The sequence below is a fragment of the Thalassophryne amazonica genome, chromosome 3 (genome assembly GCF_902500255.1).
Source record: "Thalassophryne amazonica chromosome 3, fThaAma1.1, whole genome shotgun sequence".
Classification (NCBI taxonomy): Eukaryota; Metazoa; Chordata; class Actinopteri; order Batrachoidiformes; family Batrachoididae; genus Thalassophryne; species Thalassophryne amazonica.
The window spans coordinates 84,106,793-84,124,092 of NC_047105.1; the positions used below are offsets into that span (position 1 = coordinate 84,106,793).

Consider the following 17,300-nt stretch of genomic DNA (forward strand, 5'->3'; position numbering starts at 1 on the left):
TGAAGCTACCAGGAACCCATTATCCTCCAGTGCTGCCATTTTCCACAACTGCGACCTACCTGGAGTGTCAAGAAGTACAAGATGTTCAGTTCTCAGAGACATGGCCAAGGTAAGAAAGGCTGAAACCCGACCACCTCTGAACAAGACGCATAAGCTGAAACGTCAAGAATGGGCCAAGAGATATCTGAAGACCGAGTTTTCAAACGTTTTGTGGACTGATGACATGAGAGTGACTCTTGACGGACCTGACGGATGGGCCCGTGGTTGGATCACTAACAGACACAGAACTCCACTTTGACTCAGACGCCAGCAAGGTGGAGGTGGGGTACTGGTATGGGCAGGTATCATTAAAGATGAGCTAGTTGGACCCTTTCAGGTTGAAAATGGGCCCAAAATCAACTCTCAAACCTACTGCCAATTTTTAGAAGACACTTTCTTCAAGCAGTGGGTACAGAAGAAAGTCTGCATCTTTCAAGAAGACTTTCATTTTCATGCAAGACAACGCTCCATCACATGCATCAAAGTACGCCACTGCGTGGCTGGCCAGTAAAGGCCTTAAAGATGAAAAAATTATGACATGGCCCCCTTCTTTACCCGACTTAAACCCAATTGAGAACTTTTGGGCCCTTCTGAAGAAGGAAATTTACAGTGAAGGTAAACAGTACACCTCTCTGAACAGTGTCTGGGAGGCTGTGGTTTGGTCGGGTACAGGAGCGCAAGACCGAGTCCCCGTTTGCAGAGTTCCGACATGGCACTCTTGTATTCCGCGACCTGTCTCACCACTTCGGGGCTATTATTTTCATAAAATGAATCTTATGTCCATTGCAGTTCAGGTCACCCCTCTTAATGGCCTCGCGAATTACCAGAGTTTTCACTGGTCCGGGTTTTCAGGAGCTGGTTTAGGAGCTAAGCTCCAGTGTGCCCTGTCCAATTCCGGTAGTGAAGCGAGCACCTCCATTCCAAAAATATAGACGAGGAGTTGGGAGAGAAAATCAGAAGGGTGTGGACCCTCAATAGATTTGGGTAAATCTACAATGCATCCAGACTACCTTGTCCACAACTGCACGATGGCATCCAAAGCATATGTGGACAACAGGTAGATGACACAGACTGCGAGACTGGGAGGGAGTGCTGTGTTCCTTCCTTTGCACAGTCCCCGCCAGTACTGAACAGCGCAGTACAACCAACGTATGGACCGGACACATGCCATATGTGTCAAAGCTGGCATGGTGCGGTCAATCACTCAGTCATGCAATCACATCTGTGCTCGTCCTCCACTTCCCAGTGCTACTGACCTCACGTGCATGTGCGTGTGTGCATAGAGCAGAGGTGCTGGACTGATGACATGATCGCTGGGTGTGTGTGTGTTCATAATGGCTGAATGAGCAGCTATGTATGCGCGCGTGTGCGCGTGTGTAGGGGGTGCATGTGTGCACTGTTGCCAGCTGCTGGACACTGCTGGCAGTGGGCCATGCTGTCCTATACGTCAGACGCAGTCTTTCCAGGGAACTTTAATTTCTTTTTTGTGTGTTTTGGCTCACTTCAGCAGCACATCGCAACTCTGTACACCCCGATGGTTGGATTATCACACAGGATTTATTTTTGCGTGGTTGATTACAGCACACAGCAGCCAGATGAGAGGATTTTGACCACAGGCTATGGTCCCGGCTCCACGTCCACCCTGCACTGTCAAACAGTCATGGACCACTGTTGGAGGTGAGATTCATGTTTATTAATGCTGTCACGCCCTGGGACAACAGTTCCATGTCATATCTCCTACAGAGTTAGAAGGTGATCATGTATTACAGCAGCGAGATCCATTCAGCTGCGAGCCTGACGCATAGAATGACGCATTACTGCACATGAGACCACGGAGAGGCGCAGCTATCCATGGTATATAGCGACAAGATGGAGACAATAGTTCACATTATTTACGTCGCCCATGGGAAGGAATGGACAAATATCTATACTGTAAGGTCTATTGTGGATATAACAGCCTGTTCAGATTTGCGGCAGTGTACGCACAGTAGCGCATGGTGCTTTCGGTTTGACAGCCGCTGTTCACATTCACTTTACATGATGAAGCGTGCCACATACATATCAACAGTTCCTTTGTGCTCCGGGGAGGCATGGACATTATGGTATGACCTGCATGTGGCATGCGCAGGTCATACGGCAGGCTTTTCCATTCCAGATCCATCTTGAGGTTCCCTCGTATGCACTCAAATAGTTGGATCCTGTTTTGCCGCCATCAGAATATGTAAATTGTGGTCAGATTGCACGTGGACCGCTGTCAGATAGGTGTCTCATTTCAATGGTGCCCGGAAGGTTTTGAACATGTGCATCACACTCGGGGCCTCCGGGCAATTGGGACCAACTGTGCGGACTCTCGTAGATGGCTGTCAGAACGTTTTCGAACTGCAATTGGACACTTTTCGGATGTGGGCCGAAATGATGCAATTCCGCCTCATTCTGGCTATGTGTGATGGGGGTATAAGAGTCAAACTGCTTTTACCATTCATTGTAATTCAGTTTTGACTCGTCAAATCTCTGTCATTTTGACGAGTCAGAATAATGTTATACATATAAAAAAATAGTTCTAGTTACAATGACAGTACAACAATTCAAAATGGCATTGTTGATATCTGTAATACGAATTCTAGATAGTCAAACTTAGTAAATAAATGTTAAAAATGATTTGCTGTTGTAAGCAATGCAAAATTAGATGTAACATTTCATGAAACATCATGACAAAATGCATTTGATAAACTCTGTGGATTACTTAAGAAGTACAGGCAATATCTTTGTTATGTGTATACCTTGTGTTTTCTGAGGCTGTGTAGAGCGTGCCTGATGGTCTCATACAGCTCTGCCTGTTCTGCCTCAGTCATGGCTAGACAGGAGGAGTCAGTTTTCAACCTCTCCTCCCTCATAGCTGCAGAGAGGATGGCGCTCCAGTCAAACAGGGAGGATAGGCCTTGCTTGGGTTGAGGGCTCTGCTGATCTTCAGGCCCTGAGAAGGAGCTTGGCTTGGGACTAGTTGTTTGGGGCTTGGAGTATAGAAACCTGCAGAAAAGCAGAGGGAAAACAATCTCTCACTGCAAAAACAATTTACATTATTTGACCATTTATGTGCCGAAGGCTAAATGGCAGAACTTGATTAGTGTCAGACACACCTCTCCACCTCACTAAGGTAACCAGACAGAAACCTGACATCACTGTTGTTCTCTGCTTTTGCTGGCTCTGGTTCAGTCTCCATAGTAACTGTGCCCTCCTGCTTAAGTCTACCAGTTGAAGCATCCATGATGTGGTCAGCAAGCATTGTTATGTCCACCTACAACATGGAGATTGAAGCTTTACTCAGACACATATAACTTGTACTGATATGTTTTGCTTACTTAACTTATATATATATATATATATATATATATATATATATATACACTGAACGAAGACTTGTTTTTGCTCCCACTTTCATGAGCTGAACTCAAAGATCTAAAACATTTTCTATATACACAAAAGACATATTTCTCTCAAATATTGCTAACAAATCTGTGTAAATCTGTGTCGGTGAGTCCTTCTCCTTTGATGAGATAATCCATCCCACCTCACAGGTGTGGCATATCAAGATGCTGATTAGACAGCATGATTATTGCATCACACGTGGTCAAAGGTAACTTCTGCTTTTTCAAAAGTTCATGCATGCACACATGGACACCCTCCTGCAAATGCCGTTAAAACCTAAATAAAATACTGTTTATGATTGATTGAATGAGTTTATTCTGTGACACCAATATAAACATAGAGGTGACTATATCAATAATACACAGAAAACGCATACACGCTTATTTCCATTGTGGTCCTTGTGAGATTATCACGTGACAAAACATGATTGAACATGTACAAATTGTAAATAACAATTGGATTTTAATAATTAATGTAAATAACAATAAATGTATAATTTATACATATTGTACATATATAAAGATTGCACTGGGATGTCAATTACATAACTGCAAATTTTAAAGGAGGCAATGCTCATACGGCCTAGGGTATTTTAGCATTGCGTTATATTTTTATTTGTGACGAAATCAGACATTTCTGATGAATATAGTATTGGCCATGCTCGTGCATCAACCCACCCCTTCTCCAGGCAGAATTTCATGTGGAGATCCCTGGACGTGCCAATGGGTGAATATGGTATGTACAACCCCAATTCCAGTTGGGACGTTGTGTAAAATGTAAATAAAAACAGAATACAATGATTTGCAAATCCTCTTGAACCTATATTCAACTGAATACATCACAAAGACAAGATATTTAATGTTCAAACTGATAAACTTTATTGTTTTTGTGCAAATATTTGCTCATTTTGAAATGGATGCCTGCAACATGTTTCAAAAAAGCTGGGACAGTGGTATGTTTACCACTGTGTTACACCACCTTTCCTTCTAACAACACTCAATAAGCATTTGGGAACTGAGGACACTAATTGTTGAAGCTTTGTAGGTGGAATTCTTTCCCATTCTTGCTTGATGTATGACTTCAGTTGTTCAACAGTCTGGGGTTTCCGTTGTCGTATTTTGCACTTCATGCACCACACATTTTCAATGGGCGACAGGTCTGGACTGCAGGCAGGCCAGTCTAGTACCCGCACTCTTTTACTACAAAGCCACGCTGTTGTAACAAGTGCAGAATGTCACTTGGCATTGTCTTGCTGAAATAAGTAGGGACGTCCCTGAAAAAGACGTTGCTTGGATGGCAGCATGTGTTGCTCCAAAATCTGGATGTACCTTTCAGCATTGATGGTGCCATCACAGATGTGGTAGTTGCCCATGCCATGGCCACTAACACACCCCCATACCATCACAGATGCTGGCTTTTGAAATTTGTGCTGGTAACAATCTGGATGGTCTTTTTCCTCTTTTGTCCGGAGGACACGACATCCATGATTTCCAAAAACAATTTGAAATATGGAATCATCAGACCACAGTACACTTTCCACTTTGCATCTGTTCATTGCATGTTTTGTCTGGAGGACACGACGTCCATGATTTCCAAAAACAATTTGAAATGTGGACTCATCAGACCACAGCACACTTTCCACTTTGCATCTGTCCATTTCAAATGAGCTCAGGCCCAGAGATGGTGGCGGCGTTTCTGGATGTTGTTGATTTATGGCTTTTGCTTTGTATGAGAGATTTTTAACTTGCATTTGTAGATGTAGCAACGAACTGTGTTAACTGGCAATGGTTTTCTGAAGTGTTCCTGAGCCCACGCAGTAAGATTCTTTACACAATGATGTCAGTTTTTAATGCAGTGCCACCTGAGGGATCGAAGGTCACGGGCATTCAATGTTGGTTTTGGGACTTGCTGCTTACGTGTAGAAAGTTCTCCAGAGTCTCTGAATTTTTTGATTATATTATGGACTGTAGATGTTCTTTGCAACTGAATGTTGAGAAACATTGTTCTTAAACTGTTGGACTATTTTTTCACGCAGTTGTTCACAAAGTGGTGATCCTCGCCCCATCTTTGCTTGTGAACGGCTGAGCCTTTTGGGGATGCTCCTTTTATATCCAATCATGACACTCACCTGTTTCCAATTACCCTGTTCACCTGTGGAATGTTCCAAACAGGTGTTCTTTGAGCATTGCTGCCCCTGTCCCAGCTTTTTTGAAATGTGTTGCAGGCATCCATTTCAAAATGAGCAGATATTTGCACAAAAAAATAAAGTTTATCAGTTTGAACATTAAATATCTTGTCTTTGTGGTGTATTCAATTGAATATAGGTTGAAGAGGATTTGCAAATCATTGTATTGTATTCTGTTTTCATTTACATTTCACACAACATCCCAACTTGATTGGAACTGGGGTTGTATGTGTGTGTGCATATATATTATATATATATATATATATATATATATATATATATACACGAGGTCTGTCAATAAAGTAACGGTCCATTTTATTTTTTTCAAAAACTATATGGATTTCATTCATATGTTTTTACATCAGACATGCTTGAACCCTCGTGCGCATGCGTGAGTTTTTCCACGCCTGTCGGTTACGTCATTTGCCTGTGAGCATGCCTTGGGAAGGAGTGGTCCTGCCCCCTCGTCGGATTTTCATTGTCTGGAAATCGCGGAATGAAAAGGACTTTTTTTCCATCAGAATTTTTTCAGAAACTGTTAGAGACTGGCACCTGGAAACCATTCGAAAAATTTATCTGGCTTTCGGTGAAAATTTTACGGGCTTCACAGAGAATAAGGACTGTTACTACAGCTTTAAGGACCCCTTTAAGGACGCTCGGCGTGCCGCGCTCCGAGCTCCAAGCTGCGACGACGCGGCACAAGCCACCGGACCATTTCTAAACGGATGGCTCTGTGGATACGAGACCATCGTGTGCTCTTTCTCTGGTTATCACAAGAGCTGGACATCAGCCATTTTCCGGCAGATTTCACTTTTAACAAGAGATTTTGTCATGGAAAGCCGCGCGGAGGCTTCGCGCGTAAAGACCGATTCGCTCTGGAAGCGAGACAAAGGAACACCTCCGTTTTGGCGTGTCATGGGACAAGTTTGGACATGTCTATCTCGGCTTTCAATGCTTACCAGTCCAGTAAGTATCAGAGAAATTGTGGAGAGCTGGACATGGTTTCCAGGTGCCAGTCTCTAACAGCTTCTGAAAAAATTCTGATGGAAAAAAAGTCCTTTTCATTCCGCCATTTCCAGACAATGAAAATCCGATGAGGGGGCTGGACCACTCCTTCCCAAGGCGTGCTCACAGGCGAATGACGTAACCGACAGGCGTGGAAAAACTCATGCATGCGCACGAGGGTTCAAGCATGTCTGATGTAAAAACATATGAATGAAATCCATATAGTTTTTGAAAAAAATAAAAAGGACCGTTACTTTATTGACAGACCTCGTATATATATATATATATATATATATATATATATATATATATATATATATATATATATATATATATATATATATATATATATATCCCTTCACATAGAGTATAAAAGGTTCAGTTTTGTGTAAGAAATTATAAGAAGACACATCTAACAATACACCCTTACCTGTAAGTCCTCTGCATTATCCTGATAGGTCAGTAGCTGTGTTTCCCCTCCTCTGTCAGACAGCACTCTTTGGCGCAGATGAATGGCCAGTCGTTCCTTTCCTAGTATCCTCCTGGCTACGCTACATTGCCCCAGAGTCTGCCTGAGACTCCACCTGGTGTCCCCTCCTGACCCTCCTATCCTGGCCTGCAGGCGTGAGAATGGGGTGCTTGAGGATTGAAGGCTATTTGGGCTGGAGCTGACAGGAGGTGAGGTCTGACAGCTGAGGTTGAAGGGTTGACTCTGTAGGGTGTTAGGTAGGACAGAATGCTGAGCTTTAGGACTCATGGAAGAGTTGAGGAGTGAGTTGAGGCTATTGGTGCCAGATGTTGAATTAGATAACTGTTTCTGTGTATCTGGAGTGGATTTCAGTCTCTTGGCTGGAGGTGGACCTCCTGGTTCCCCCTGGATTCCTTGTGGAGCTGTGGGTCCTGTCTGGCTCCAGTTCTGATTCTGGCTGTCTGTCTGTCTTTCTGTTCTGGCTCTCCTTAAGTCTGAATCAATACATATAAAAGGACAATAATAATAACAGCAACAACAACATATACTTGTGGCTGGACATTTATATACACGTATCATGGGCATGAATGTCATGATAACTTTGGGCTTTTAATGATGTCTTTGAACTGTTGTTATGCCAAGGTGGAATAATTGTACAGCATACATCATTAATGACTAAAAAAAAAAGAATAATAAGAAGAATTGGGTGCACCAGTTTGAATGTATTTTGGATCTTCTCTAATTCACACAGAGTCAGTTATGCATACAGAATCAAATATATACATACATTCACTTAAATCTTTTATTAAGTGGAGCTGAAGGTTCTACAATGTCTTTTAACATGACAAGGTCAAGGCCTATTAGCTCCTTTATCATGATCATGATTGACTACCACTGGCAGTTTCTCTTTGCCAGAATAAAAACGATGTATCTGACAGTGCCCACTGGACTGACCAATACTCAGAACAATGGGAAAGTCCCAAGAACTCAGAGAGGGAGGAGAACTGTAGATTTAAATAAGTTGGAAAAGTCTCTTGGAGCCATTTCTAAACAACTACAGATTCCAAGATCATCAGATCAGACAACTGTACTTAAGTACGTACAAGTTAGCTGTAAGAGGACACCAGCTGTCACTCTCAGATGAGAGTAAACTGGTTAGGATGTTCTGGAAATATACAGTAGTGTTCAGAATAATAGTAGTGCTATGTGACTAAAAAGGTTTTGAGTATATTTCTTATTGTTACATGGGAAACAAGGTACCAGTAGATTCAGTAGATTCTCACAAATCCAACAAGACCAAGCATTCATGATATGCACACTCTTAAGGCTATGAAACTGGGCTATTAGTAAAAAAAAAAAAAAAAAAAAGTAGAAAAGGGGGTGTTCACAATAATAGTAGTGTGGCATTCAGTCATTGAGTTTGTCAATTTTGTGGAACAAACAGGTGTGAATCAGGTGTCCCCTATGTAAGGATGAAGCCAGCACCTGTTGAACATGCTTTTCTCTTTGAAAGCCTGAGGAAAATGGGACGTTCAAGACATTGCTCAGAAGAACAGTGTAGTTTGATTAAAAAGTTGATTGGAGAGGGGAAAACTTATATGCAGGTGCAAAAAATTATAGGCTGTTCATCTACAATGATCTCTAATGCTTTAAAATGAACAAAAAAAAAAGGAAAAAGACTCTATAAAGACTCTTCTTTTTCTTCTTCTACAACGTATAACTTCTTCTGGGTTGTCTTGGTGTCTTGATGGCTTTCCTCACTCTTCTCCTTCTTGCACAATCACTCAGTTTTTGAGAACTGTCTACTCCATGCAGATTGACCATAGAGTGCCATACTGTTTGTATTTCTTCGTAACTGATGTAAATAAAGTCCAAAAAAACAAACAACAACAAAAAAAAAACCCACTAACCATGAGTGAAAAAGGTTTTGTGTTATCATTCATATTCTCTGAAAAATGGCCAAAATACTATATATATATATATATATATATATATATATATATATATATATATATATATATATATATATATATATATATATGTGTGTGTGTGTACAGTGGGCACACTTCCCATAATACGATAACAGATAATTATCGAAGATAATGTTTTCATTATTGGATTATCTTTTTAGATAAATTTAAAAACCATCATCGGACTAATTATCTTCCGATGAATAACCGTCCGATAACTTACTAAACTAAGCTGAACAGTGAAAAACATTTTTAAAACTGTTAAGACCTACCTGTTAAAAGTTTCCTAATAGGCATGTTGTTCTACCCTCTGCAAACAGAAACCACTCTATCGTCTGTAAGCAAAGGAGAACCGGTGACCAAAAAAGTCATTTCCTTTAACAGCATACTGATATAATTACAATGTCACCAAGTCAACCAGAGGCGTACATGTTTAACTTATGGTTCATATTTTAACCACTCATTTTAAACAGTTATTTAAAATTATTGTCATGTCTGAAGTTTATAAAGTGAAAATATCAGATATATGTTTTCGTTTTAAAGTAATGTGCTAATTTTTAAGGTTTTGTGAGCACATGCTGTGCCAGGCAGCAATGCATTATGGGTAGCATAAGGTAATCTCAGACGTTCACGACAGGACAAATGCATTTCAGACACTCTGTTCAGGGTCCACAGATAACAGCATTAAAATCTAGTGCCTAAAACTCTCGTGAATATATTCTCTGGGTTTATAGACGTTAGTGTATTTGCGTTTGTTAAATTCCATGCATCTTAAATGTAGCAGACATGGATTATCTGGAATTTTGTTTGACATTTTTTCAAGGCCGCTACTGCCATCTACTGGCCAGGAGTGTTCATGGCAGTATTAAACGTCTGGGTACATGGCTGCTCTCAAAGTGTTGGTATTGTCCATTGTCCAGGCGCTTTTTGTGTGCATATATTTGTTAACTTTGTATTCTAAAACTACGGTTAGAAGTAATTCCGACTCATCGGTCCACACGAACGAGGTTGGCGCCATGTTTTCAGTTTTTGTGGAAGTGACGACAAGAGAATAAGGCTCCTGATTGGATAAAATTTTAATCAGTACCGCCACCCAAAGGTTTGGCAAACTAATTACAACACATTTATACGGTTCGATGTGGATGGATTTTTTTTTTAAACGACGTAGTGTGGATGAAGTTTTTTCCCCAAACTGAAAGGGTAAGATATTTGGTTTTACAAATACTCGACAACGTGTGTACATGGCCTTGGTCTGTGAAAGGCACTATATAAATAAATTTACTTACTTACTTACTAATATTGAGTGCACGTTTTACAACATCATAAAAGTTTTAAAACATGCAATTGCAATGACACTTCCAGAGCTCGGTAAAAATGCCTGTTTTTTTTAAAATGGAATATTTTACAAAAGCACATTTATCTTTAAACCAACACACGACACACGTCACATTAACGTGTTGGTTTACATAATGGATTACTGAACCAATCACTGTTTAGCACTTTTACCCAGAATGCTTTGCGGTCTGTTTGTTACAAAACCTCAGAATTAGTGCCTTATTCAACATTAAAAGATATATGTTATATTTTAACTTTGTACAAATGACAGAATTGACATTAATGGAGTTATTCTATCAGTATTTTCAAAAAACCATAAGTTAGTATGACTTTATTTTTCAAGACCTCCGCCTGACCGGAGTGTTGAAATTGATAGGGAGTTGGTTTTATGACTTCTCTCAGTGTGCCTTTGTGGTGGGAGCGCTGTTGTAAACAAGAGCTTCCAGCAGGGGTAGAATGTTGAAAGAAAAATGATTATGATTATTAAAGAGTTGATTTCGTGGGTGCTCTCAGGATTTGTCTGTGCTGCTTCCTGCAGGGAGCAGCATGGTCAAACATTCTTACTTATTCTTTAGGTCTTTTACCGCTTTTGATGCTTTCAAAAGAAATCGTGTTAAAAATCAATTTCAGCTCTTTAGTAACTGCAAATGTCCCATAGACAACACCGGAATTTATCGATTATCTGTAACTTCCGATACATTTTTGGGTGGTTTATCTTTATCACCTCTATATCTTTATGATATATATATATAGTGGTGGGCACAGATAATATATATATCTATATATATCTATATCTATATATATATATATATCTATATCTATATATCTATATCTATATATATATATATATATATATATATATATATATATAGAGAGAGAGAGAGAGAGAGAGAGAGAGAGAGAGAGAGAGAGAGATACTTTACTTTACTGATCTCACAGTGGAGAAATTATGTTTACACTGCAGTTACCTCAGACAGCAATTACTCCACAATTATTACTTGTTTACCGTAATAATGGCACACATCAGAATTAAAGACAACACATACACATTTGACATTGTTTATGTGAACTAAGTTTGAAGAAGTCCATTATCCAAATTGAGGCATGTGGGTGTAGCTAAGTGTCATGTTGCTGTTACCATGAGTGAAACGGGTGGTGCGTTTGATGTCTTCCGCCACCATATCTGTTTATCGGTGTGTAAAAAATAAAAGCACCTGCTTGCGGCAGAATGCAGAGAAGACAAAAATCTCTGCATGCGTGCGTACAATTTTTAACAACAAACTGGGGAGAGCTGCCATTTGGTGTGCTTATGTATTTTGGGTCAAGGATGAACGTCGTCAAAACGGGACGTTGATAGGACATATATTTTTGGAGAAACTACGGATACTAGCTAACAACACTGAACAATGGACATTGATAATTACATTCTGGACTCACACCATTCCAGCAGGGGGGTGGTAAATCATCTTTTTATTAAAAACGTGCATGCATGCATGATTTTATTTAGTAAGTTCAATGTGAGTACATAATATAATTGAAAATACGTTGAAAATATATGGATGGCACAAGAAAGTCAAAACACTTATTTCCATTGTGGTCCATTTAAAAATCAAATGACATCAAATGACACAGACGTAATAATAAAATAAAATAATAGTAGTAGTAATAATAATAATAATAATAAGATATTTTATTTAACCAGGTTAAAGCCTTACTGAGATTAAAAATCTCTTTTCCAACAGTAACCTGGTCAAGAACAACCCAGGAACCACTAAGACTCCCTGACAGGCAGGTTGGTCAAAGATGGTAGGACACAAATGTGAGGCTCACACAAACAGCTCTGGTTAATGAAAGACTTGGTGGTGTGGATAGCAGAGGTCGGTACACAAGTAGGTAGTCCAAAAAACACTGCAGTACAAAAATCATCGGGCTAAGGTGTGGTCGTTCAAACAGGCAGGAGGTCATAAATGCAATGAGGCAGGCAGGACTATGGAACACGAGATTACAGAGCTGAAGAGAAGGCACAAGTTGCATCATTCTGGCGAGGAACAACATTACCCAGTGAGCTTATATAACCCCAGGTGATGAGCTCCAAATTAGGAACAGGTGTGCGTGGAAAGCATTAGAACAAAGGTGTGGACAGAGAGAGAGAAACACCCACCACCAAGAACCCAGCGACAGACAAGAGATATAGAGGAAGACAAACCCAAGCAGAAAAACCCAGCAAGAGAATAAACACACAGAAAACCAATGAAAATAATAAAACAAGCCAGACGAAAATAAAACAGACGAGCAACAAAACTCAAACCCTGACAGTACACCTACACCCCGTCCCTGGACGGCTCAGGGGAACCAGAATGAGCAGCATGGAAGTCACGGATGAGACTGGGATCCAACACAAAGCGGGATGGAATCCACTACTGCTCCTCTGGGCCATAACGCTCCCAATCGACCAAATACTGGATATCATGACAACGGCAGAGGGAGTCCAGGAGCCACCGGACAGTAAAAACAGGGCCCGAGGTTAAACTGGGCATGACCCCAAGGAGACGGCAGAACTCCCTCCAAAAATGAGACACAAATTGTGTTCCCCGATCGGACACAATATCTTGTGACAACCCGCTAAGTTTGAAAACTTGGGATAACATTATTTTGGGTGTTTCTTTAGCTGACAGAAAGCTTGGTAAGGGTATGAAATGAACCATCTTGGACAAACGATCAACAACAGTCAAAACTGCGGTGTGACCCTTTGAGGGCAGAAAACCGGTTACAAAGTCCATTAAGATGTGAGTCCACAGGCGAGTAGGTACAGGTAGTGGTAACAGGGAACCAGCAGGTGGGCGGTTGGATGATTTATGCATTGCACAAACATGACAGGCATTAACATACTCCGTAACATCCTTATAAATACCTGGCCACCAGAATCTCTGCTGGACAACAAACAAGGTCTTTATAATCCCTGGGTGACAAAACAAATGGCTCTCATGGCCCCAGCGGATCACGTCATTGAGACATTTAGCAGTGCATAGGTACTCAAGATTTTTGTGATCGGTATAGACAATGAACAGAATCTGTGCCCCCTTCAACCAGTGCCGCCACTCCTCCAGGGCCACTGTAACCGTGAACAGCTCGCGGTCGCCAATGCCATAATTGCACTCTGCAGCAGTCAGCTTCTTTGACAGGAAGGCGCACAGGTGCAGCCTCTTGTCAGACGGATTTCGCTGACATAGGACCGTGCCTACCCCCACATTAGAAGCATCGACCTTGACCACAAACTGACAAGCAGGGTCAGGAAGGAGCAGCACGGGGGCCACGGTAAAGCGATGTTTTAGGACTCTGAATGCCTCTTTGCACTCTGGCATCCAGAAGAATGGACGGAGAGACGAGGTGATAGCATGCAAGCATGCAGTGGCGCCGCAACTGTAGTGAAACTACGTATGAATTTATGACAAAAGTTTGCAAAACCTAGGAATCATTGTACTTCTTTAAAAGAAGTGGGAACGGCCCAGTCCTGCACCACCGCAACCTTCTCTGGATCCATTCTTATTTCCCCTTCTGTAATAACAAAGTCCATAAAGGACGCTTTGGGTCTGTGGAATTCACCATTCTCGGCCTACCAGATCCGGATTTGATCCCAGGGGAGTGCAATCAGGTTTTGACAGACATACATTATTACAAGCCAAGCGCCAGGAAATAATTTTGCCCTTTGTCCAATTGAAATTTGGCCTGTGTCGTTGTAACCAGGGGTGACCCAGGATGATTGGTTGAGTCATATTATCTAAAAATTGGATGCTTATGCATTCAGAATGAGTCTCGGAAATAAACATTTTCACTGACTGAGTATGGTGGGTGATTTGACGCAATACGTGGCCATCCACAACACGTACTACCAGAGGGCGCGACAGCTCATACATCTTAAGGCGTAGGGACATGGCAAGAGAAGAGAGAATCAAGTTGGCATCAGAATCCGAATCAACAAAAGCCAACACGGCTATGGTGGAGTGATCAGACATTAATTTAGCTGGGATTATATTTTGAGCTGAGACAGAGGAGATGGAATTTAGACTCACCTGTAACTCCAACCTTGGCCACACAGTGGCACCCCTGGCCTGACAATAAATGTCCTGATTGTTCACAGTAATAGCAGAGTCCATCCACACGGTGGCGCTGTCGTTCCACTGGAGACAGGCGTGTTCGCCCCAGCTGCATGGGCTCCTTGGTGCTGTGCAGAGACGAGTTGGTTTGGGCATGAGTGGAGGAGGAGGAAGAGCGGCTCGGAGGCGTGTTTGCCCAGCAAGCCAGTTGGTGACTCCCTCTGTGAGGTCGGTTTTGCAGGCCTTGGTCGGTGCGAATGGCCAACGCAATGATCTTTTCCAGGTTCTCCGGGAGGTCAGTGGCGATCAGCTAGTCCTGTACATCAGTTGCCAGCCCCTGGAAGAAAACATCTAACAGTGCAGCTGGGTTCCATTCACTTTTGGCTGCCAGGATACGGACATCTACAGCATAATCAGTGACTCTGCAGCTGCCCTGTTTGAACCTCAATAGGGAGCTTCGTGTCCCGGTGCAGTGTGTTGAAACACCTGTTCAAGAGCCATGGTGAAGGCAGGAAGTAAAGCACAGGTAGAAAATTGTCAACCCCATTCTGCCGTAGTCCACACAGCAGCACGACCGGTCAGGTGAGTTATCATATATGCTATCTTTGCCCGTTCGGATGGAAACATAGATAAGTTCAAAATGCAACTCACAATGCCGGAGAAGCATTCAGGTTGTGACAACTGCTTGCAGACCACAGGTGCAGGTACGGAAGCTGGTGAGGCTGCTGACGGCCCCAGTGGTGGAACACTGTAATTACCAATGGCTGCATCTGACGTAGCCTGAGGATTCAGTCTCAGCAGTAGCTGACTCATCTGTGCGCTGACTGATGACATGAAAGAGTCCTGGCATTTAGGTAGCTCGCTAAACCTGGAGCTAAGCGCGGTGAGCTGATCTTTCTGCTGTACAAACTGCCGACTATAATGGTGTACCGCCAGCTGGAATGGGTCTGAGCCTGCTGTGTCCATTGTTGGCCAGATTGATCTGACAGGCAGGTTGGGCAAAGATGGTTGGACACAAATGCGAGGCTCACACAAACAACTCTGGTTGGTACACAAGTAAGCAGTCCAAAAAACACAGCAGTACAAAAAATTATCAGCCTAAGGTGTGGTTGTTCAAACAGGCAGGAGGTCATAAACACAACGAGGCAGACAGGACTATGGAACATGAGATGCAGACCTGGAGAGAAGGCTCAAGGCGCATCAATCTGGCGAGGAACAACAGCACCCAGTGAGCTTATATAACCTCAGGTGATGAGCTGCAAATTAGGAACAGGTGTGCGTGGAAAGCACCAGAACAAAGGTGTGGCCAGAGAGAGAGAAACACACAACACCAAGAACCCAGGGACAGACAAGAGAGATAGAGGCAGACAGATCCAAGCATAAAAACCCAGCAAGAGAATAAACACACAGAAAACCAATGAAAATAAAACAGACAAGCAAAAAAAAAAAAAAAAAAAAAAAAAAAACTCAACCCCTGACACTCCCAAGAACTAGTAACTGCTGGAAAACCAGCGTCACTGTTCACAGTGAAGAGAAGCACCTGCCCCAAAATTAACACCTTCAAGCTGAACTGAAATTTGCAGCTGTCCACATGGAGAAAATTTTTATTTTCAGATGAGACAAAGATTGAGCTATTTGGCCGCAGTGACAAGAGGTATGTTTGGAGGAGTAAAGGTGAGGCTTTCAAACCTAAGAACACTGAACCAACTGTCAAGTATGGTGGTGGCAGCATCATGCTCTGGGGCTGTTTTGCTGCAAGTGGTACTGGTGCATTGCACAAAGTGGATGGAATAATGAAGAAAGAGTACTTCCTACAAGTTCCTCAATGTCACCTCACATCAACAGCTAGATGGTTGAAACTTGGCCACAATTGGGTGTTCCAGCAGGACAATGATCCCAAACACACATCAAAACTGATGCAGGGTTGAATAAAGCAGGAATCTGAAATGTCCTTCTGAAAGCTCCAACCTCAGCCCTATGAAAAATTTGTGGGCTATGCTGAAAAGCCAGGTTTGTGCTAGGAAACCATCCAATTTGAATGAACTCTACCAATTTTAGCAAGAATAGTGGTCAAATATACAGAAAAAAATTTTGCCAGACGCTTGTAGATACCAAAAGTATGCATATATTTGAACCTGTATGTATACGTTTGAACCTGTGTGGATTAGAGAAAAGCCAAAATGAATTCAACCTTGTGCACCCAATTCTTGCTTTTAAAGTCATTAATGATGTATGGTGTGCAATCATTCCACCCTGGCAAAAGAACAGTTCAGACATTATTAAAAGCCCAAATATAGCATGGCATTCATGCCCATGATGAGTGTTTTTTAATTCCCAAACACAACTGTATATTTCTGCTATACATTATCTTATTAAAGGTCATACTGTACAGCACTGTGCAAAACTATTTAAAATGCTCTTATAGCAAAGAAAAGCTTCTAAATATTAAATAACTAAAAAAAATTAAAAATGAAAAATAATAACTGAAAACTGCTAAGTAATAAAACCTAAACAAAATGGATATATTGTGTGACTTCTCTTTACCTTAAAGGTTTTTTTTTTAATATCTTGAATCCCATTGTTCTACAAGAACATTGTGCTGATCAATTCATTATTCATTCATAATTAATTGTGTAATCATGCATTTGGCTGTAAACCTAAACAGACTGCATTTATGTAGTGCTTTTCCATCTGCATCAGATGCTCAAAGTGCTTTACAATTATGCCTTACATTCACCCATTCACACAAACACACTCACACACGATGTCAGGGTGCT

The 17,300-nt window shown here is 41.6% G+C and overlaps 1 protein-coding gene across 1 annotated transcript in view; it reads right to left on the minus strand.

Annotated features, from left to right (window-relative positions):
• LOC117507190 (calmodulin-binding transcription activator 1-like) overlaps nucleotides 1-17,300 on the minus strand; it is a gene marked incomplete at its 5' end in the record, with an annotated part of 313,536 nt that overhangs the window by 29,208 nt on the left and 267,028 nt on the right. The window contains 3 exons of the mRNA XM_034167003.1: nucleotides 2,820-3,066; nucleotides 3,177-3,334; nucleotides 7,086-7,618. Coding sequence (XP_034022894.1) covers nucleotides 2,820-3,066; nucleotides 3,177-3,334; nucleotides 7,086-7,618 — 938 coding nt within the window. The remainder of the gene's footprint in view (nucleotides 1-2,819; nucleotides 3,067-3,176; nucleotides 3,335-7,085; nucleotides 7,619-17,300) is intronic.